General features: G+C 36.3%; 1 protein-coding gene across 1 annotated transcript; it reads right to left on the bottom strand.

Annotated features, from left to right (window-relative positions):
• Window positions 1-49: 49 nt before the first annotated feature.
• LOC131682203 (neuronal acetylcholine receptor subunit alpha-2-like) lies at window positions 50-10,695 on the bottom strand. Its single transcript, XM_058963522.1, has 6 exons — window positions 10,509-10,695; window positions 10,268-10,440; window positions 1,619-1,666; window positions 1,436-1,551; window positions 1,017-1,381; window positions 50-961 (listed from the first exon to the last, which is right to left on the bottom strand). The coding sequence occupies exons 1-6, from the start codon at window positions 10,597-10,599 to the stop codon at window positions 369-371; spliced, it is 1,386 nt and encodes a 461-aa protein (XP_058819505.1). The 5' UTR covers window positions 10,600-10,695; the 3' UTR covers window positions 50-368.
• Window positions 10,696-22,198: the final 11,503 nt, after the last annotated feature.

Here is a 22,198-nt window from a genome sequence, read left to right as displayed (position 1 = left end):
TATAAGGGTCGTTCGTGTCATCTTGTGTAATTGTCAAATATTCATCATCTCCCTAATTTTAACAATATATTATAGCTAAATGAACATCAAGTAAAACATTAATATGGCAATAAAACAAATTCTTCTTCCAAATTGGAATGCACTATACTAAATTTAGCACCGAACACATTAATATCCGAACGGAAACGACTAGTTTCATCCCCCTACCCCATCTATAGCCACTTATGAATGAGAGTTCCGTATGTGATGCAATAATCTTCCCATACCCAACCAGCAGAAAATGGGAATTTTCTTACTTTATTGGTTTTATTATCTCACTCAATTGAGCTGTGGCTCATACCCTTTCTCCCTTCCTGTACGAGACGTTTTCAGGCTAGAAATAACATCACGAGCATAAACACGTAGGCAGTTGCAATTCCGCAAAACGCGACACGATCAAATGGTTGCACAAACACGCTCCACTTAACGTTTGCCAGATCGACTTCCTCGTCGGAGTCGACTTGTTCAAGGGTATCATTCGACGTCGCCGCCACCGTCGTCGTCGTCGTTGGCAGTGGTTCCACCTCGGTTACGTGGTTGTTAAGGTGTGTTTCTACGTTCTCAGTGGTTGGTTTTATCGTAGGATTGCCCAAACTAATGTAGTCCAATTGTAGAAATGGATGGAGGGTTGCGTTCCGGGACAGCGCCCGGTATATAGTTTGTAGTAAGTGGGGAGCATCATTGCTCTCGCGTTTCGACATTTTCTCCGAATAGACTAGCAAGGCCACTAATAATACAGTTATGAGAGATGTTCCTACCAGTATGTTGGCCAATTTAAGGGCCGACTCCATTTTAGTACTTGAGTACCAGAACAAAATTGAGGTATATATCAGGTGTAGGGCTAGTGAGGCGAACGTCAACACGGCTCGACAAGAAGAATCAATTCTTAACCAAGTGATTATCAGGTTCAAAGCCATTAACACTGTAAATTATTTTAAATTAGTAACATTCACGTGTTTTGAAAAAAATTAATTTACCTATAATCAGCATAAGAAAAATTACCAAATGTGATCCAACCATTCGCTCGACAACTATGTCCATCCTGAACTCCGGTTTCACCGTATTATTCACAACGGCCATCTGAAAGGACGTTATCTTATAGGGATGCACACCGAACACAGAATAAGATAACCGCCGCTGAAAATGGAACAGCGAAAGCTGATTGATATCAAATTCCGGAGTGTAAATCCTTAGTGGGCAGCTCTTGGTTTCGAAAGCCCAATTGTGTGAGTTGTCCAGACAATCAACCTCGAAGGTACACTGCATAGTGCAGATCACTTCCCCGTTAAAGCTCAGGTGGCATTTGACTTGGAAACAATGGTTACTGTTCTGAACTTGCGATCTGTAAATAGCGCATAATCTATTAATTACTTGATACAAAATATCAGGTTCTTACTTAAGCAAAGACTTCGCTGCTACTGTTGGCGTCCAAACATCTTGTTCCGATATTGGTATTGTATTGATATTACCATGTTCTTTTTTATACCAGTGAAGATAGAAATCGAACCATTGCTGTTCAGTTGGAAAATAATTGTTTGCAAGCAATAACATGTATTATCATAATATATTTCAAACTAACCATAGATAGCTCCACAGTTAACTCAAGCTTCACATTCGAATTGTGTACCTGAAACGAGGTATTAGTATTAGTTATATGAGTAAGCACTCAGTAGTTTATGTTATTAAAAGCGAAAATGCAACAAGCGATGAAACTAGAGGTGGATAATGTCAGAAATATAATTGCAAAAGTGATTGAAATTAGTTTCATTTTCACTTTCAAAAGATCACTTCACTAAATCTCGAGTACTTTTTCAAATGGACGTAAGTAACAATGAGAGATTCTCTTTGAGGTCTTTCTCTTCTGTTCATTACTCGGCCATTTCAACATTTACTACTCTACTCTTTGCATAATATTGTAGTAAAAACCGTCGGCTTTCGATATGTACTGGAAAATTAGTACAAAGTGTTGTAATGACGTCGTAATAAACGAAAGAGAAAGTAAACAAAGAGAGGCTCTCAATGTTACTTACGTCCATTTGAAAAAGTACTCGAGAAATCTCGGTCGTATTGAACGTCCGCGGCGTTGGGGCGGAGCAGTGCTTTTTCGTCAACTTCACTGGTGATGGCAAAAATAATTCAATGTTTCCTTTGTTCTTGAGAAAATGCACACTAGATCCAGAGGCTGTTCGTTGTCGTTCACTTGGATCAATTGAGGGTCTGATTCCGGCAGAAGTAGAAAGTAGAATGGTTTCGTTAAATTTGGTTTGTAATAACCAGCACAATGGTACCGTAAAACGGGAGAACATTGATCAATTTTCCTACATTTTTTTCGAATAACGTTCTTGAAATCAGCTAGATGTAACTGTTAACATTTTAAAACAAGTACTGATACTCATAGATTGAAAACGTCCGAATTGTTTGGTAATTTATTTCGTTTGATTATAAAAATAAAATAAATTTGTTGTACATTTTCATTCGTTGTTTTCGGGGTAACTTTGATCGGCAAAATATGTGTATCGAAATAAGAAATAACGTTCCAAATGTTGTGTAAATTGCATATATGCAGGCGATTTTATGGCCCGATATTGTGTCGTCTCGTAAGAAAACAAAATTGCCTGGAAGGATACGGCCGACTTTTACTGCACTTTTTCAGGAAAACAGTCGAAATAAAATAGTTAGCATTAAAAATCATTTAAATAAATTATTGGACAAAAATATTTACTGTTTCTAAAAAAGTGATCAGTTCAGTTGAAGTTGGTTGATTTCATTAATATACAAGGAATTGTTTGAACAAATTGAAACTATGCATGAAAGTTGTATCATTTTCAATTTGAAATTGTGTTCATAAAAGGTACATTAAATGACAAAATAATCGTTGCCGGTAGATGCTGAACATGTTTAGAATATGGTTTGTATTTTGTTTCGATGATTTTGTTAGAGGGAATCATCTTATCGTACGTTATTGAAAAAAGTCTCATTTGATCAAACTTACCCCGGTGATCAAAGATACCCCGTTTTGCGGTAATGAAGTTCCAAAAATGGATAGGGGAACCCGGGACTTACGCAAATCGCCCTTTTAGGTGGATAGATGTGAAAAATGTACCAGACAAAGATTCTAATTGTTAGTTTGAAACATCAGCTACATTTTGGTGCCATAAAAGGTTCATTTGCAGCACTCAATGGTAGCGCTAGGCGACGAATTGCAAACCTCCACGTTTTTACATCCTACGGGGCAATTCAGACCGTCATTTTTCTTTAATTTTTTTACAATGGAATTATGTTTACGTATAAAATATTTATAAAAGACACTCCTTAAAAAGCAAAAAGAAAATAAATTGCTTTACAAAAACTTAATCTGGCAAGCCACAGCTGTCTATTGGCGGCCCATGTATTTTCTTTTCTGTGGCGTGTGCAATGGTGTGCACAGCCGCAAGCCGCCGAACAGTGGTTGACGGAAGGGGGGTATGCTTATTTGGCACAAAAGTGGTGAGCATCTCTAAAATATCTGTGTTTTCACCCAAACAAAAATCATTCCATAAAATAGGAGCCGCAAGCTTTTCAAAACACTTACCTTTTATTTTTTTCACTTTAATTTGTATCACAATTTTTCCATTATAATAATTTTTATTTTGAGAATGGCACAAAAACGAAACACGTTGTAGGGGAATTGTGGGAAAAACCGACACTGTGGGTAAAACCGACACCCCACAACTTTTCCTAGAAATCAAATTTTTATTCATTTCATAATGATACAATATTATTAGTACGTTTATTTAGAGCATTTGAAGAAAAATTGGATTTACGTTAGTGCGCCGAATGTCATAAAAATTAACAAAACATTCGACAGCAGCGTTCATACTCGTCTGGATGTAATATTTCGTTGGTAGATTTTAAGGTTTTAACCGAACGAAAGCTTTTCAAATCACCCCATTCTTCAGTACCTATTATTATCGGCCTGTCCTATGATCAACTAGGTGCATTGAAGACGAGTTTGAAAAATTCAATATTTTTAATTGCTTTTATAAAAAAATGTGCGCTGTTGGGGTAAAACCGACACCCTATGGTTAGGGTAAAACCGACACCCTGTTAAGATGGTTGTGTATAGTTGCGATTCATTTCAAAATACTGGGGATCTTTGTGACACTTCAATTAGCCTATTAGAACACTATAGTATTAGCAGAAACACACAGAAATACTTTTATTGTGTTTATTTCTTGTAAGTCTCTTTAAAAATAAAAAATTGGAATTTTTGCTTATCTGATTCTAACGAAACTTTTGCTATTTCTGCAAAAAGCTCATCAAACCGAATTTCTAGTGTTCTCTTGGTTTGTCATAGACGAATTTTATCACAATGAGACAATGATATTATGTATACTCCAATAGATCGTTGATGATCAGAGTCCGAAAAATCAAATCTGAAAAAGATAGTTTTACTAAGAAGTGTGTGTGTCACTTATAAGTGAATGAATCCAATTAGCAGAACGTAGAACGCTTGAAAATCTTCTCTTATGAAATAAAATGACACTGGAGGTTGCAATGATGTGCGCAAGGATTATTTGGAAATACTCATATCAATAAATAATCCTATAGCATAAAATACTCTTATTTATAGTACTACGCTTTCGAACTTTCTTCCCCTCACTACATGATGAAGCAATAAAAAGCACATATTTGCATCATACATACTTACACTTTATTAATCAAGCATATATCTCATGTTTAATAAAGATAAAGATTTTAATAAAGTGGAGAGAAAATAAATTAAAGGGGGTGTCGATCTTACCCCTATGGGGTGTCGGTTTTACCCGCAGTGCTTACAAAAAGTCACTTTGTTTTCCAAGTTTTACAACCAATATTTTTTAATGAAATTAATTTTTTGAAGCGCTGAAAAAATTAAGTCTTGTTAAGAATTTTCTGAAGAAGAATTCTGCATAAAAATTATAATTTTATTGGTTTTGTGGCAACTTAGAAAAAGTGTTAAGCTTAAGGTGTCGGTTTTAACCATAATTCCCCTATCTTCTTTCTAAAAAGAACAAAGAATCAAATTCAGCTCTCAAAATTAATGTTTCAGAATAGCAGTTCCACGATTATGTACGATAATCAGATAGTCTGTATTTTCTGAGAAATCGAGGGGGTCTGAATTACCCCCACTGTCTTAATAACCCCGGGTCTCCCTATTTGTTTGCTATTTTTCTATTTTAATCAAAACAAGCTTTTTCTGGTCTTAAAGTACCTACTATTTCCCTAAAAATCATAAACTTCATGTTGATATACATCGACATGCATCACAATTGTTTATATTTTAATGATAGATTCTTTATTTACCCAAAAAATAGTCATCTCAGTAAGCTTTTGCAACTTTTAATTCTCACTATTAATAGTTTATAAACATAATTTAGTGACGAACATGACATTACACAATTTAAAACCAAAAACCCGATTTAATCCACCTAGCGGTAAGATGCAACATTGCTTACACATATCACTATTGAATCATTAATTGTAGAACTCATGCGAAGTAGGTGCCCAACTAGAGGTGGGATGTGCACAGTTTCGAGTCCTGAACGAATAAAACCTCGAATAAGCAGAAGAAATTATAAAAAAAATATAATATTTTAAATTAAAGTATAATACATCAAATAAAATGAGTAGAATGAGTAACACAAATAAGATAATAAAATATGTGAATAATTAGTTCAGGTCATTAAATGAAAAATTATTAATGTTAAAAAAGTTGCAAAATTAATAAAATAAATTAAACTGATTTAAACCAATAAAAGCGACGAATTGAATTAAAGGAATGACAGAACAGAAGTAATGAAATAATAAAATGAAGAATCTGAATAAAATGAATACAATAAAAAAATGAATGAAGTGAACAAGATAAATAAATGAAATAAGTAAAACAAATATAACTAATAAATGATTTGATAAAATAAACAAATAAATAGAATTGATAAAATGAATAAAGTGAGTAAAATGAATTAAATGATTAAAATGAAAAATTAAACGAGATGAAAACTAATAGAATAAATTAAATTGTGTCAAATTAACAACTTATTTGAAATTAATGAAATGAACGACTGCAAAAAATTGACCATTGTTAAAATGAAGAAACTAAATAAAATTCATGAACTGAAAAAAATAAAATGCATGACATGAATAAACCGATCTGAATGAATCCATATAATGAAACGATTAAAATAGCTGAAATGAGCTTAAATGAACAAAATGAATAAAATGAATGCTAATTGAAATAAACAATTAAAATGGAATGACTACACATATAAAATTAGTCAAATATTCAATATGAATAAAATAAACATAACGAATAAAATCCACGAAATGAATAAACTGAAAAAATGAGTATATAGACTAAAATAAAAAAAATATTTCAATAAAATAAATGAATGCAACGATTTATACGAATTTGAGAACCATTGTTTCAGAAAGTTCTGAAATGCATGTGAATTTTTGTTTTCAACTTTTCGTTTTCGTTCATCTTTTCTTGTCGTCGTCGTTTAAGATTCCACTTTATTGGTGGAGCTTAATTAGTTACAAAGAAATTGGAACGCTAAATTTGTTTTGGGATTCAAAAACGATTTTCATTTTGCGTCGAATGGCCAACGTACTATAGGAAGGTTTTATACAAACAGGTGACCAAAAAATTTTGACCATAATACTGACTTGTTTAGCCAGCTTATTTAAAAAATAGTAATGCGAGCGACCCAATTGACCGATTTAAACAAGCTAACCAGTAATGAAATTGACGTAAGATAATGCTTGTTCGTGATTTTTGCCAACCTGAAAAGTTATTTGCATATGTTTTAAACTATTGCTTATAACAAAATGAAATTAAAGGTGTTCTGGACCACTTTTTGGTCGAAAAAACCACGTATACTTTTTTTAGCACCCAACAACATGCCGCCGAAAAAAAACCTACCATTTGGAACAAAGTTGTTCCACGGTGAATGTCGCCTCGTACGGATTTCTAACAACAGGTTAAAGGAGTTAACGGCTTGTGTACTCGCAACCCTGCACGGACCTGACGTCCATTATGCCGAACATATTTATGCTAATGGGGTACATCCCTAAGTCGTCGCTATTGTGCTATCTTATGACAAACGCCATTTACTGAGTATTTAGATCTCTACAATGTGTCGTTTTCAGAATTTTTAATTTCTACTGTGTTACTAAAATATAGCGGAACACGATTATGGCAAGTGCCAATTTCTCGAGTGATCAAGTTGCGCTATATTGTGACCAATAAGCTTATAGTAAGCCAACAGATGTCTCTGATGACACACGTAATTCCTATGCAGATCTACCATCATTAGCTAGATTCTTGTCTTGGGAGTGAAACTTTTCCTACCATAGTTTTTTTCTGCGAAATGTCAGTTTATGTTTTCAAGAATATTGAACAAATTTTCTTTTCATATTTCCACTAGTTTTGGAAAGTATGCTGAAATTTGATGATGAATTATGCAAGAAGAATATTTTTTTCGTCTAGTCACCTGTCAACGATAACATTTTTTGATATATATTGTCTCTAAATTGTTAATGAAACCAACTTTTATTTATTGTTTTTCCCGAAAAAAGGAGGAAAATTGTGCAAACTTTGTGTTCCAATACCATCATATTGTAACCTGATATTGATGCTACCGCATGGAAAAGTATAATATTTGACATAGTGATTTATAACGCATAATATTACGAATCACTTTTGATTCTTTTAATAAGAAATCCTCTGTGCACATTTGTGACACGTCACACATATTTTATCATGAATACACACTTATGACACGTATGCGAGCGACTTTGGTTTAATTTTAAGCAAAAACTGTCAATATAGTCAACCGATCCTCGCATAAATCGAGAGAGTACTACAGAAAAGATAGAAGCATCCTGCGAACAGCTTCTAACATTTATAAATTTAAAGAAAAATCGTTTTTCTCGAAAAGTGCTAAATGGCGCTTGTCATAAGATAACACAACAGCGACGATATATCATCAAATATTTTGCACGCAACAAATATTTACCGCGCTTCCATTCATTATCGTTTGATAATGCGACAAAATCTGTAACAGATCTGTTGGTTCATGCGAGGTCGTGGGTACGCAAGTTGTTTCAGCCTTCAATCCGTTGTTCAAAATCCGTGCGTGGCGATGTTCATTATGAAATAACTTAATTACAAATGGGCAAAAATCGAAAACGAAAAAAGCAGTTTTTTTCCACACCGTTTGTTAGATCTTCATAAAAATCAATCAGCTTATGTAGAATGTTGTTACTGCACTGCTGATTGATTTTTATGAAGATCTAACACACGGTGTGGAAAAAACTGCTTTTTTCGTTTACGATTTTTGCCCCTTCTCTGTTCAACCTTAATGAAGTTACGGTTGAGATATTGATCATAATAGTTGTAGGCCGCCCGACCGAATTTTCACAATATTTTTTCATGAAAATTGTTGTAATAAACAGTACTTTAAAATAAATATCTTTAGTCTTGCCGAACCTGATGATTTTTTAGAAAATTATTCTGTTCTACAAAAGTGCTTCATATATGCATATCTTTCATTCTAGGGTTGAGCACCGATTTTTTTTGACAACCTAATGCACACGGCTCCTGACTAATACAACAAAACAACAGAAGTTGAATAACATTAAACTGACACAAATTAGATGCGCAGAACTTTCACTTTGATGGGACAAAGTTCATTCATGGATGAGGAGGACCTGTAAAAACATTGTTACTATGCAGCTAACTAGATAATCACATAAGAAGTTTTGCCGACTTGATAAGGCAGTTTTGACTAACAACCATTTAGGAAGACGATCCTTTCAGATCCCCAGATTAATTATTTCTTCATCGAATATACACAGAGTGCGAAATACATCGATGAAAAATTGAGCAAATTAATGTCCGAGCGATTTTAATTTCCATTTAATTTCGAAGTATGTATGATATTTATAATTAAAATGCGAAAACTAATTCTCAGATGATCTCGCACACAGAAAACCGAAATTTCCCACCTTATTTTGAACAAAATCATCAATATAGAGCACTAACAGACATTTTAATTAGAAGTTGACTATGTCTATATATGTATGTGAAATTTGTCATATATAGGTGATTTAATACGAACGGCGCATTTTCTCGAAACACTTTGTCAAATCAGTTGATGCTAGGTCTTTGAAGGCAACGGACGGAGCATTTTTCCGGATGACTGAACAGGCAGATCGGTTAACCGAGTAAACGATTTATTAGGGAATTCAACCCATCCAGTAATTCCGATTGTTGAAAACCCCGACAACACGTTTCGTGTAAATTCCTGTCACCAATTTTGAGCTGTAAATTCATAAAATCACTTAATGCCAGGTGTTTGAATGCATCGGACAGATCATATATGTGTACAGTAGATTTCATATCAAGACCAATATGCCGAGGAAACAATTTTTAGGAGCTGTGACCTGGTTGGTGGATTCTTGTTATTAGAGTTGAAGCATCAGTCCAAATACCGTCACATACAATCTTTTTGCACAAGCGAGTATATCAAAGATGCTTTTATGATCTGCTGTTGTTAAAAGTGTTAAAAGTTTTTACACATTCGTTTTGCTATTTGTTATCGGTTTTGCCGTTTGGTATCGGTAGCATCCAACCATACCTTATGAAAAGACAGATGACCACATTTTTAATGTACTATCGCCTCGTTCATCTTCCAATTTCTTATATCGCCCGTAATTTCTGTCGCCCCAACTGTTCACTTTGTGTCGAGCTCTAGGACCGTGCATAAATGAATTCACCTGAAGAGACCCATTCCAAAGAACTGACACATAAATATTCAGCGCGATATCCCGAAAGTAAGTCCAGATAACCTCAGCGTTATAATATCCGATCTAAAGCAAGCAAATGACATTACTGACAATACTAGCTCGATTTTTTAATTTCGATCTTTTTTACGACTTTTCCGGTGTTAACCTCAGGGCCGGATTAAGTACGTCCGCCCCGTGTCATTCTTTATGATTTTACTATACATTGTAGTTGATTATTAAATACCGATTATCAACACAGAGACCTACAATATAACGCGAAGGGTCTTTTGCACATAAATGTACAACTGTGTCCATTCTGCTGTTACCCACGCCAACTAAACGTTCGCATCATTTTAGATTCACTCCCACTACATAGGTAGTTCTACGAAAATTAGTTCTACTGGAAAACCCCACTTACCATTTCAACACTCATAACATCCGCCCCAATATACATTGCAACCCGATCCTGCTGGTTTTTCACCGGCCGTTGCTTAGCGTTATATCCGGTTCCACAAAGTAACGCATTCTTTAGAACCAACTCCGTGTTATTTCCGTTGTATCCATCTTCACACACGAACTGTTTCGTCGTACCTTTGAAGAATTCACTTTCGTTATCATAATTCTATATACTCACTAGATATTAATATATTTTTCTTTACCACCGACACCACTAACAATGACTGGATAACAGATCAACAGCAGAATGACCGCGCAAACAGCAGAGACTAACAACCGCCCACCGTTCGACATCTTCGTCGACAGGATCAACAACTAGCTGAGCCCCTTCGTTCGCTAGCCAAGACGGGAGCGGACTGATTACGGTATGATTTAAATGCACCACCGTTTGTTATCAGATGCGAATGGACCTAAATTGATTTGCAGTCCGCCTACATCGTATTCAGTACCTACATACTGCAGTCGAGTTGCATCAATGAACCGTGTTTAGTGGTGTTTGTGTGTGTGAAATTATCTATTTCACGAAGAGTTGCAAAATTTGTACCGCATCTCAAATGTGTCGTCATGAAACTTGCATTCTCGTGATGGTCGTAGACTCCACCGTACATACCAAACAGCAGCTTCAATCGTACAAATGTGAAATTTGCTACGAACTACTGAATGAGATAATCAATTGAATAGATCAACCAAGCCGGCGAGATTATTACTGTGAGGGTGTACTTTTACTATCTCACCACAATCATGGTCACTGTTGTTTATGCGGGAACCTGCTATTTTCCTACGATATGCTGTTCAACACGTGTAAACGAATTAAGTCAGTTTAAGCTCGTTCGCTTGAAGCTATTCGGACTAATGTATGCTCCGACGGCGACGACGTGTAGAATTTATGGAAAAGTCAACTGCTGTTTGTAATAGTTACTTTCGAGCATCAAAACCGGAAGCGTTGCAAGAAAGAATTGGATCTTTCAGTAAACTTCGAAAATGGTGACCGATTAGTATAAATTTAATAGTTGCTGCTGTGTTTCGATAATTAATCGTTTAAAAACTATCTTGCAATTGAAGTTCGACTAGATTTTAAAACGTCATCGTCGTACGTTCGAATCCTATCCACGGAAGATACTCAATGTCAATAGTACAATAATTGTCTGTACGCTATGGATCGGCTGTGAAGTTCGTTCAAAACTAAAGGCGAAAATTGTGGTTTAACGGCTTGGCTTGCTAAATTTGAAAACATTGGAATTAATTATATTCCATATTAGCGCACAGCAAATCATCGCGTGTCACAGTCAAATCAAGAATAAAACATGAGAGTACATCATCAATCTTCGCAACATAAACTCTGAAGTCAGTGTCAAATGAGAGCTGCCATCTTTTGTTTACCAATGTACGCACGTTTTCTTCTCAGCTAGACGATGTACTGCAAGATGTCTTCCGCAAATTTTTCAATATGCTAGTCTGGCTCACGCAGTTCCATATGGTAATTCGATCCTCACAGGCTGTCTAGAAATCACTTGAAATAATTACCTGAATTTGCTTGTAGTCACTCATTGCAGCGGCGTGAATGAGGTCTTCCTTACTTGTGGATCAGCTTGTCCGACTACCTGTAATTCCTATCGGTACGGATCTTCTCAATGGTGTGGTCTTTCTTGCCAGAGAGGATGTTTCTGCCGTTCGGGATACATTCGTAATTCGCTAGGAGCTTGCGTCGAACCGATTCATTGTGCGGGATACTACGGGCGCTCGTATGGATACTATCCCTTCAGTTATTATGGATATAACAACGCTCTGCGTTCGGTGATTTACTAAGCATAATTTGTTGCTAGTGTCAGGTACTTAAAATCAATGGTGCTAGTTTCAAATACAAAACAATTGATCAGATTATGATGAGAGAAAAACGCAATTCATGCATAATAAAAGAAATGTAGAAAATCGTATCTTATGAGTTTTCTTTCAATTCCAACTATTCTACCTTACCTACAGAACAATGATAGAGCGTTGCGTTGCATTTTTACGGTGGTCGTCACTCGAAAAAGAAAAGATCATGTCTAGTTTTTGAGCTATTTAAACTCTGTGTAGCCTGCTACCGAGAGTATTTAGACAGATTTCGTTATTTCAACTCTACGATGTAGGGTAACAGTGGCCTAATTCATCTTAGCACCTGTATTCATCCTACCCATTTGAACACAGTAGGTATTCATCTCATTGGTCAGGACTTCACACTATTTTGATTTTAACTCGGCTTACAGTGATTTGATTGCGCTAAAATAGGTATCGACTTTTTGTTCCGCTCAAACGCAAGTATTTTACATTTTTCAGAACCGATACTTGTGCATCTTATAATATGTAAAGTTGCAAGATTGTGTAGATCAAAAAACCATTTCCTATGTTCCATGTCGAAATTTTTGTTAGGAGACGCGTATATGAGAAATAACAGCAAGGTTTAATTTGGTCAGCGCTTCAAACATTTAAATTCATTTAAAAATATTGGTTGCAAAACTTGGACTACAAAGTGACTATTTCCAGGCACCCCAAAGGGGTAAGATCGATTATTATACATGTGACAAGGTGTCTCCGGTAGAACAATATGTATACTATTTATACACTAATTGAAGGCTTAGATACTCCTCTTTCATCTGAGACTAAATTTAAAATGTTCTATCGGGGGATCTAGACCAATTTTTTTAACATTTTGATGATTATGTTTAAAGATTGCCTTTTGATGAATAGCTCTTAGATTATATCTCACTTTTATAGGGATGAATCTTTAGACATTCAGTATCAGAAGGAGGGATTTGTTACAATAATAAATACCTCCGAAGAACCAAAGACGACATTTAGCTAATTTCGATTAATTCACATTTTAAATTTGAATAATATTTTTACTCGGTATATTTTTTGTCTCTGGTAGAACAATATTACCACAAACAAATCAATATCACTGATGTGCTCACTATCCGGAAACTTGCTTCTCTTTTAAACAAGACAAGTTTTAAATTGTTCTTCCAGAGGGTCTAGAACTTTATTTTAGAAAAATAAATATCTATGTTTATATAATATGGATACTATTACTCATTTGTACGTCGATCTGGGAACTAACTTTTTTTAAAGATTCATGAATAATTGGAATCAGAAAACAAAATTTAGTGTATGAGGTATTTGAATTGTATTCGATGAAATCAATTACATAGTTATGCATGCATGTATGTGTGTAATTTAGAGAACTTTCTTCATAAACAAGCATCCCTTTAATCAAGCAGCCATTTTTATGTATATTGACTTCAATGATTACAGTGTTTGTTAGTACAAATGTTATAAGAACATTGGTACAAGATCTGCTTCCTGCTTTTTAATATCTGCTTCCTACTTCAATGGTAAGTGAGATAAAACTATCTTTGTGAATAACCTTCCGAAATTGGTTGAAATTTTGAATTTGAATACTTTCTCTTTGAATTTGCGATCAACACTAAAATTTTATTATATTTTACCTTGAAAATACTACTATACAAAAACTACAATTTTTCGCATCTATTGAGTTGTAAAAAGACTTAAACAGATGAGTTTTTCGGTCAACATAGGGTTATAAACCTGTTGTAATAACTTTGTAGAAATTCTTCAAATCCGCCAAACAAATTTTTTTTGTTTATATTTTATGTTATTAGAGTTTTTTGCTCGGGATTCTTTACCAACCCTTTTCTTATTTTAATTTCCATCATTTTCGGATTTCTCAGACCATGTTACAATTAATTGATGTGTTTAAATCCTTTGTTTCGTCGATTAATCAAATCGAAATACTTGATAAAGTATACTTTAAAATTTCAACTTTCTCATATTTCCTATACTAGAATTTCTACTTTGAACAAATACGCAATCCCTAAAAACAGATAAAACCTTGCTGCTTTCAAACATTTTCTCGCTGACTACAAAACAATGATGAATTGTTTGCGGAAAATATAATTTTCTACTAAAATCTAGACCATTGACCTTATGTGTTTCTAAAGGGAGAGTCTTTCGATCGTGTTTAAACTCGTAACCTTCAACAGAAACTAAAAATGAAAACAAATCTAATTAAGATAAAATTATGCTAGATCTATAAAACAATGAATGAGTTTTAGATGTAACATCAGTTACATAGGAACGCCGAGCAAAATATATTTCGAAGAAAAAAAATTAAAGGGTTGTGTACAATACACGACCGCAGTTACATTGAAAATGCAGCATTATTAACCCTTAAAGGCGCAAAAAAAAACTATCGGGTTGGTAGATTATTTTGTAGAATATCTGTATATATTAGATTCACTGGTAAAGGTACAGAATTACCAAGCTCAAACTTAATACAAGTTAATAAAAGGAATTATCTAATTGAATTCATTTTCCATCATGTATTCGTCCTAATAAAGACGGTTTGCTAATAACTATATTTTGGGATACGAAACGAGAATCCCATGGAACGATTTGAGCCTTGCCTACACAGCTGATACGCACGGCATAAACCAGAAATTCGCCATCTCGTTTCTTTTACGCCATCGTCGTTTGAAGCTGCGAACAAAATCCTTCCAGCGCACAGACAAACGTTCCCCTTCCGTAGCTCGCGATCAAATGAAAGATCTAACAGCTATCCTACAACCAACAATAGCGATAATCCAACTAGTTCTGCCAGCAGAGCAGGCATTGCAATGAAGGAATGCGGTGCAAAATCATTACTTTTATATCAAGCGATGAATTGTGTAGGACGGTTATGAATGTCGAGATGAGGTCCGTGTTAGGGAAAGTCTTGCGCAAATTTGTGAAATTTGATTTAATAACAATTTTTTACTGGCAATTTTCTAAATCGATTGGTGTTCGAATCATGAAAATCCATAAATAATTACCAAAACGTAAGCGAAAACTCTTTCTGTTTTCTTACATTTTCTCAATGTTTTTTGCAATAATACGGATTTTTCAATAGTGTACAGTTGAAATACAAGTTCATAGTTGCAACCAATTTTTAAGTTGGACTTCTCTGAATCTATTAGTATTTAAATGACGCAAATCCACCAACAATTAACAGCGCTACAGATGTTTAAAATTATGCCAAATTTTCGCGACGCAGTTCGAAATCAGATTTTAGTTTTACACCTAGACCCAGCCCCATATAGTAGAGTAAAGCATTTTCAATGCAAATACATTGAAGGTTTGTTTTGTGAATTTCAAGATACCTAATTACCAACACGAAACTGGCTAAATGGTATCTTCGAAGGTTTTGCATTAACATTACAAGCACGCTCCTCTGTCAGTGTGTGTTCAAGCTTCCTAAAAGGAAGATAACTGTTTTGAGCCATAAATTGAAAAATCATCTAAAAACCTTCCAAATCCCACTGGTCGGCAGTGGTACTATGAAAAAAAAACAGTTTTCTGCATTTGGTCTGGTTTCCCCATGTAATTAACTTGATTTCGGAATGTACAAGGTGTTAGCTCTGCCGCTTCTCCATTAATTCATTGCAGAATGACAGAAGAATCAGGAATCAGAATATATTGGCTTAAGTGGCACGTTTACATTTGCACAAGCCGTACAGCCCGCTACAGCGACGATTCACTGCTGCTCCTGCCAGAACGGTAGCCGAACTGAGTACACTTTCCGTACAGCAGTAAAATACATTTTTGTTTTGCTTCTGTACTCCGACTGCTCAGTGAGAGTGTGGCGCAGTAAAGTTTGCTCACTCGCTTTGCTCATTCAAAGAGAGAGGACCGCACAGGAAAGTGTTGATACCGGTAATGGCGTAAATGAACCGCATTCATTGTCGTTGTTCGTGGTTAAAAATATCAAATAGATCAAAAATATTAAAAAGTGTAAAATAAGGAAAGAGAAGCTGTACCACTCGCCTCTGGTGGCTGTGCTAGAGGCAGGATTTGTTTATCATGTTACTGCTTTGCACATAGGCTACTGTATAGCGATGGGCGTCCTGCAGTAGCGAACGGCAGCAGCGTCGTAGAAAAAGGTCGTAGAATGTAGGCAAAAATATTACAGCCGTAGAAAAGGTAGGCATTTTGCATCCTTGCGCTCCACTATAATACGAGTATCAAATTTATGCAAGTATTATTGTTAAACTTTCGAATCCTTGCCACGAATAAATGCGCATAGAATTGACGCGTATTTAGTGTATCATGAAATTTTAATTAATTGCTTTCAAGATTTACCTTTTTACCCTCATACCTTATAATGGTAGTCATTTACCTTTGAGTGGATTATATATAAGGAAAAGAAACGACCTTACCGAATTTCAGTAGCTGCGATGGACATTCATCTAAACTATGAGTAGCGTAATTTACATTTGACATTTATTCTTTTGAAATTTGGTCTACCTTTTTAAGAATCCGTCGATCTTGAATTTACTACTACGCCGAAACCTGCCAAGTTCCTCTTGATAAGAACGAGATCGAAGCAAACTCACAGCCTTTTTCCGGACAAGCACCAGTTAACCACTCGCAATAATCAACGGAATACGTCCGGGTGCTTAGGCACCAGCGTCAAACACTATTCTTTGGCCAATCACATCATCGCATTCACTTCCGTGCGCGATCCTTTCATACACGAGGTAATATTAGGAAAAAAAATTTCGAAATCAGCGCAACCGGTTTGCAAAATTTGGATGGGAGCTGAAAATTTTCACATCTCACGCGTAGGACTCTTCAAAACATTGACCACAAACTGCCTCCAAATTCTATCCACTCAATTACTTGGTATTCCTCGGCTTTTGAATTGGTTTCCTTCAATTTTCCAAAATGTTAGCAGTTAGCAAGAACTGAATTTTGCAGGTAAAAAAACGCGACATGATGAGATAACGTGTCCAGTTTCATCCAAGCTTCGAGAAAATATGATAAACAAAAATTCCAATTTTCATTTCAAAAGGGACTGCTATTGCCATAGTGTGATAAGAGAGAAATTAAAGCTTTTTGTAATGAATCGGAATTATACACAACTATCTAAGCAGCGTGTCGGTCTTACCCCAACCAAAGGGTATCGGTTTTACCCCAAAAGCGCCATATTTTCAAAAAAAAAAAACAACAACAAATATTGAATAACTCGTTTTCAATGCACCCAGGAAAGGTCGATAATAGTGAGAGGCTAAAAATAATTAGTCAAACAAAAGCAAATAGTAAATAATTTCAAGACGAAATGGCGGGTAGCCAGTTATGAGAAGGAAAAAATTTCTGGAAGTTAATCTATCTTTCAAGCAATACGAAAAGTACCATGGATGGATGTATCGATTCGTGTAGATTTCATTGCAGAACTATCCATATAATTAAGATGATCATATATTGTATCTTAAAATATAAATGCAACAACGAGAAAAGCAAAATATTACTCTAGGGGGGATTGATTCGAACAAGTTTTGAATATGAGAATCATGATTTCTTATGGGAAGCTTAGTCACGATTTTCGAAACGGTTCATTTTGCGAAATCGTAATTTTTATTAGAGTTTATCAACAGATGTTTCTCCGTGTGCAATCAATATTTTGTTGGGCCGAATGATCTTAATTTTCGCGATGTTTGGGCACTGATGTGGCGCCACAGAGGATAAGTCTCCGGTTTTATAAGTTATTCGTCGTGTGGTTGAGCCCCCAGGAAAAATTGCAAAGCGCTCATTCTGCCCTAACAAGACACTTCTTAAAAATTAAGGGATTATCACAATTTTACTTTCTACTATTTAAATGCATTCTGGATGAGGTAAGTGTTAAGGCTAAGATATGCTGATCTGATTGTGACGGTTTGTGACGCGAATAATCTATTAGACACACAAATCCACACTGCGATGAATCCTGCGAAGAACAGTAGTATAATATTAAAATAGAAGACTGACAATTGTCAATTAATTGAACATATTTAAAATACAATACATTAAAGTAAAGGGTTAAATAAAAACACTTTCATTTACTCCACAGTACAGCTATGGAGGCGTGAATTTATTGCTAACTTTAATAATAACTAATATCTGGTCCACATCAAATCAACTAAATGTACGATCAAAACAAACAGCGGCTGTCGTGTGTTTACTTCTGAACGCACGTGCTATTCTTAGTAAGGAGAAATACATACGACAGGAGTTCTTCCGCCATCTCTTGACTATTTAAACCATCCATAAGATGTCCCATGCATCATTCGAGTGGTGAAGCAGCCAAACAGACTAACTCTAATATCAAAAATGAAACTAGCAGTAGTTGCAGCTGTTATCACCGTTTTTGCTGGTCTGGCTAACGGAATTCCGTATGGTAAGACGATCCTTAAAAGTTGTTTAAAAGTACTAGAAATAATAAACTGAGTTTGGTTCTAGCCACGCAGTGCAGCGGCGTGAATGAGGTATTCCTCACTTGTGGATCGGCTTGCCCAACAACCTGCAATTCCTATCGGTACGGCTCTCAATGGTGTGGTCTTTCTTGTCAGCGAGGATGTTTCTGTCGTTCGGGATACATCCGTAACTCGATAGGAGTGTGCGTTCAACCGATTCAGTGTTCGGGATACTACGGGCGTCCATATGGATATGGTCCCTTCAGCTACTACGGATATGACAACGTCCTGCGATCGGCATATTTCTGAGTAAGACAGCTAGCTCATTTTTAAACATTCTGTATGTAGCTTATGAATAAGCTCCAAGTATATAGAAGGAAATATCTTTAACAATCAAAGGTGTTTTAAAAAAGCAATAAAAAAGAATGTTATTCGGATAAAGTAACTGCGTTCTTAGTTTTGTATAAATAAATATGAAAAACTCTAGTTTCCACCAGAATTGTTTTCGTAGTGAGGGGCGATACACTAATTACGTAAGTACATGGGGAGCACATGGGGAGAGGGGGAGTTTCAAAATATCTTACAAATTCTTATCTGAGGGGAAGGAAGCGTTGGTCCTTTCTTACGTAATATCATAAAATAAGTATGAAAAATGAAATCAATAAGCAAAATATTCTCATCATAATAAAAGGGAACTGTTTCCTATTTGTGTCATGAACATTTTCTATATCAAACGAAATTAGCGCATATTGTATATCATGATCAAGGAAGGGCGAACCTCGAATTGAAGTGTTTTGCAGCGGCAGGATATGATTGTTAACCCGCTACTGCCCAAATTTTTGTTTCACTCCAAAAAACTTAAGTAGTGTGTTTTTATGATGAGAAAACCGGAAAACATATTGCCAAAAGGCGGGTTTGGGCAGCTGAGCGAAAAATATTAAAAACATATTTTTCTTGATAAAAGTTCAATATGGATTTTTCCTGAGATGAATATCGAGGAAACATGCCTAGTTTGTGTGCATACTCACACCTATGGCTGTCCGATACCTCAGTATCCGATTTCCAGTATACTTTCCAGGTAATCCTATTGGATCGAGGTAGACATAGTCAGGGGCGGCGAAACATTTTACGCCCGAGTGGGTAGAAAGCATAGAATGAGGGGTCCTTTAGTAATGATTTTTCCCTTTTCGCAATGCATACTCTTACATTGTGGGTAATTACCCACTCGGTTATTTTCTAGTGGGTAATACTACCCATACTACCCACGCTTTCCGCCGGCCCTGGACATAGTGTTTGAAACGACAGATATTCTCACGTCGAAATGGAAAGATAATGATCAGTCAAAAATATTAATCAACAATTGTTGGTTCGATTAACCAGATTCTAGAATTCCCGCTATCAGTCTTAGTGTGTCCTCATAAAAACGTAAATAACTGCAAATGTACCTGCATTGTCTATTGATCATCGCGCTGATTTAGTTCGCAATTGCGCTACTGCTGGGTAGTTGCATATCAGATGATATGAGGTTCCTTAGTCGGACTCACAAAGATCACATGAAAAAGACTCAGCGCGCTGAATAGTTGCCATGTGATAAATGAGTTGCAGTGGCCGGTTAAAACCCTAGTCAGCGTACCGCAGCGCAGCTTTGAAAACTGTAGGAGATTTTTCGAAATCACTGGGCATGGTTGTTCTAGAAACGCCTTTGTTTGGCGACACGTTTGTAAATTTCTCCAATAATTGCGGTGCTCGGACGAAGCCCAGGACCGTATTTTTTCCCTTATCAAACTTGTCCAAATTGGCAGGGCGGGCTCAGGACCAACGAAGTCAATCGCTGAACCTGCCCTGGCCAATTCGTCAGCCCATTTATTTCCAGTAATACCGGAATGTCCGGACACCCAGACAAGATAGATAGTGTTGACAATGCATAGTTCTTCGTTTTGGGTTCGTCACGCGATCACTAGCTTGGACCGTGATTTGTCGGAGCTAAGGGCCTTGATTGCAGCCTGACTATCGGAACAGAAGCTTATAACTTTGCCGAACAAACTCAGTTATACCCCACACATAATCGCAAAGATTTCTACTTGGAATACAGTACAGTATCTACTTAGTAAGTGAGATTCTTCCAATTTCATTTCACGACGGTACACACCAGCACCAGCACGTTCCTCCATCAGAGAACCGTCAATGTAACAGACCACTTGCATTTGTTGTTGTCTTTCCATATAGCCAGACAACCACTCCTCTCGAGAGAGAATATTTACATGGAATGACCTGTAAGGAAAACTACATGTGAGTGAAATATCGCTGGGTATAAGAATTTCTTCATCCCATGTAACCATTTGTGACCACAACTGTATATGACGGGTAGCAAGATCAGCATGGTTACTGTTCCAAAGCCCAGTAATCCGCAGTCTGTATGAACATGATAGTGCTTCTTGCTTGAGATGTGTATGTGTAATGGTTTGATATTTAGTAGTGACTCAAGAGCAGCAGTCGGAGTTGTGGTGAAAACATAGTAAAGGCCCCGAACGCCATTCTTTGCAAATGGTTTAGCTTTGACTGGACCGTCATCACCTCTTCCCTCTGCCACTACACAAGGCATCCGCATGACAGTATTGGACGTACAATTGTCGTGTAGATCCAAAATATGTAATTAGGTTTGAGACCCCAGTTTTAACCAAAAGTTCGTCTGCACTGTCCGAAGGCCATACGCGCTTTCTTGACTCTAAACTTAATATGAGCAGAGGGCAGAGCAGATTCAGTTTGGAATCCAAGATAACTCCAACGTATTTGACTTGATCTGCACACAGTAGGTCACAATCAAAGAACTGAAAGGGACGAATCCCGGCCGTTATTCGTTTCTTCATGAAAAGAACCATTGATGTTTTGTTTGGATTAACTGATAATTTAACTTGACGAAACGACTGTTCGACAGCTCTTAGTGCTTGTTGCATTAAGCCAAAGATTGTTCCGATGCAAAGTCCAGTAAAAAGGACTTGGTAATCGTTTGCAAACCTATAGGTTAGAAATCCAAATTCGGTTACTTAGCATTGCGTTTATCCAACCCGAGATACATGCAGATACCCATGACCGTGCGTCGCTTCCGGAATAGACTGGAAGGACACATTGTCAAAAGCACCCTCAATATATAAGCACACACCCTAGCTAGATTGCTTGAGAGAAGGCCTTTTCAATGTTATAAAGCATTTGAAGCGGGGTGATCGTGGATTTCCCACGCTGACAGGTACGTTAAATTTTGTGCATCGGATATTCAAACTAAACTAACGTTCCTGATGTGATTATCGGTAATCCATTCCAACGCTTATAGAAGAAAAGAACAAAACAGAACCTAAAACTCTTGGATTTTGGGAATAAATTTAACAGTTTTTTCTAGCCATGATTTCGGAATATATCTGGTAGCAACACTGGAAAGCATGGTCTTATTCAAGACATGTTTGAGAATATCATATTCTTTTTGCAGCAGCGCGGGAAAGATTCCATCTTTTCTAGGCGATTTGTATGGAGCAAAGCTGTCAACTGCCCACTTGACCGATTCAGTGGTAACCAATGTGCGTGCTAACGCCCACGAGTCAGAACCACTAGAATCAGATCTGTGAACATTGTTCAGC

The sequence above is a fragment of the Topomyia yanbarensis genome, chromosome 2 (genome assembly GCF_030247195.1).
Source record: "Topomyia yanbarensis strain Yona2022 chromosome 2, ASM3024719v1, whole genome shotgun sequence".
Classification (NCBI taxonomy): Eukaryota; Metazoa; Arthropoda; class Insecta; order Diptera; family Culicidae; genus Topomyia; species Topomyia yanbarensis.
The sequence above is the reverse complement of the archived record's forward strand: the minus strand, read 5'-3'. Positions and strand labels throughout refer to the sequence as shown.

What these genes read in the sequence shown, in the direction of transcription:
- LOC131682203 (XM_058963522.1), bottom strand. Translation starts at nt 10,599, where the DNA reads ATGTCGAACGGTGGGCGGTTGTTAGTCTCTGCTGTTTGCGCGGTCATT. An exon ending in GCAGCGAAGTCTTTGCTTAA is followed by an intron (nt 1,382 to 1,435) that starts GTAAGAACCTGA and finishes CGCTATTTACAG; the next exon opens with ATCGCAAGTTCAGAACAGTA. An exon ending in TTTTCTTATGCTGATTATAG is followed by an intron (nt 962 to 1,016) that starts GTAAATTAATTT and finishes AATAATTTACAG; the next exon opens with TGTTAATGGCTTTGAACCTG.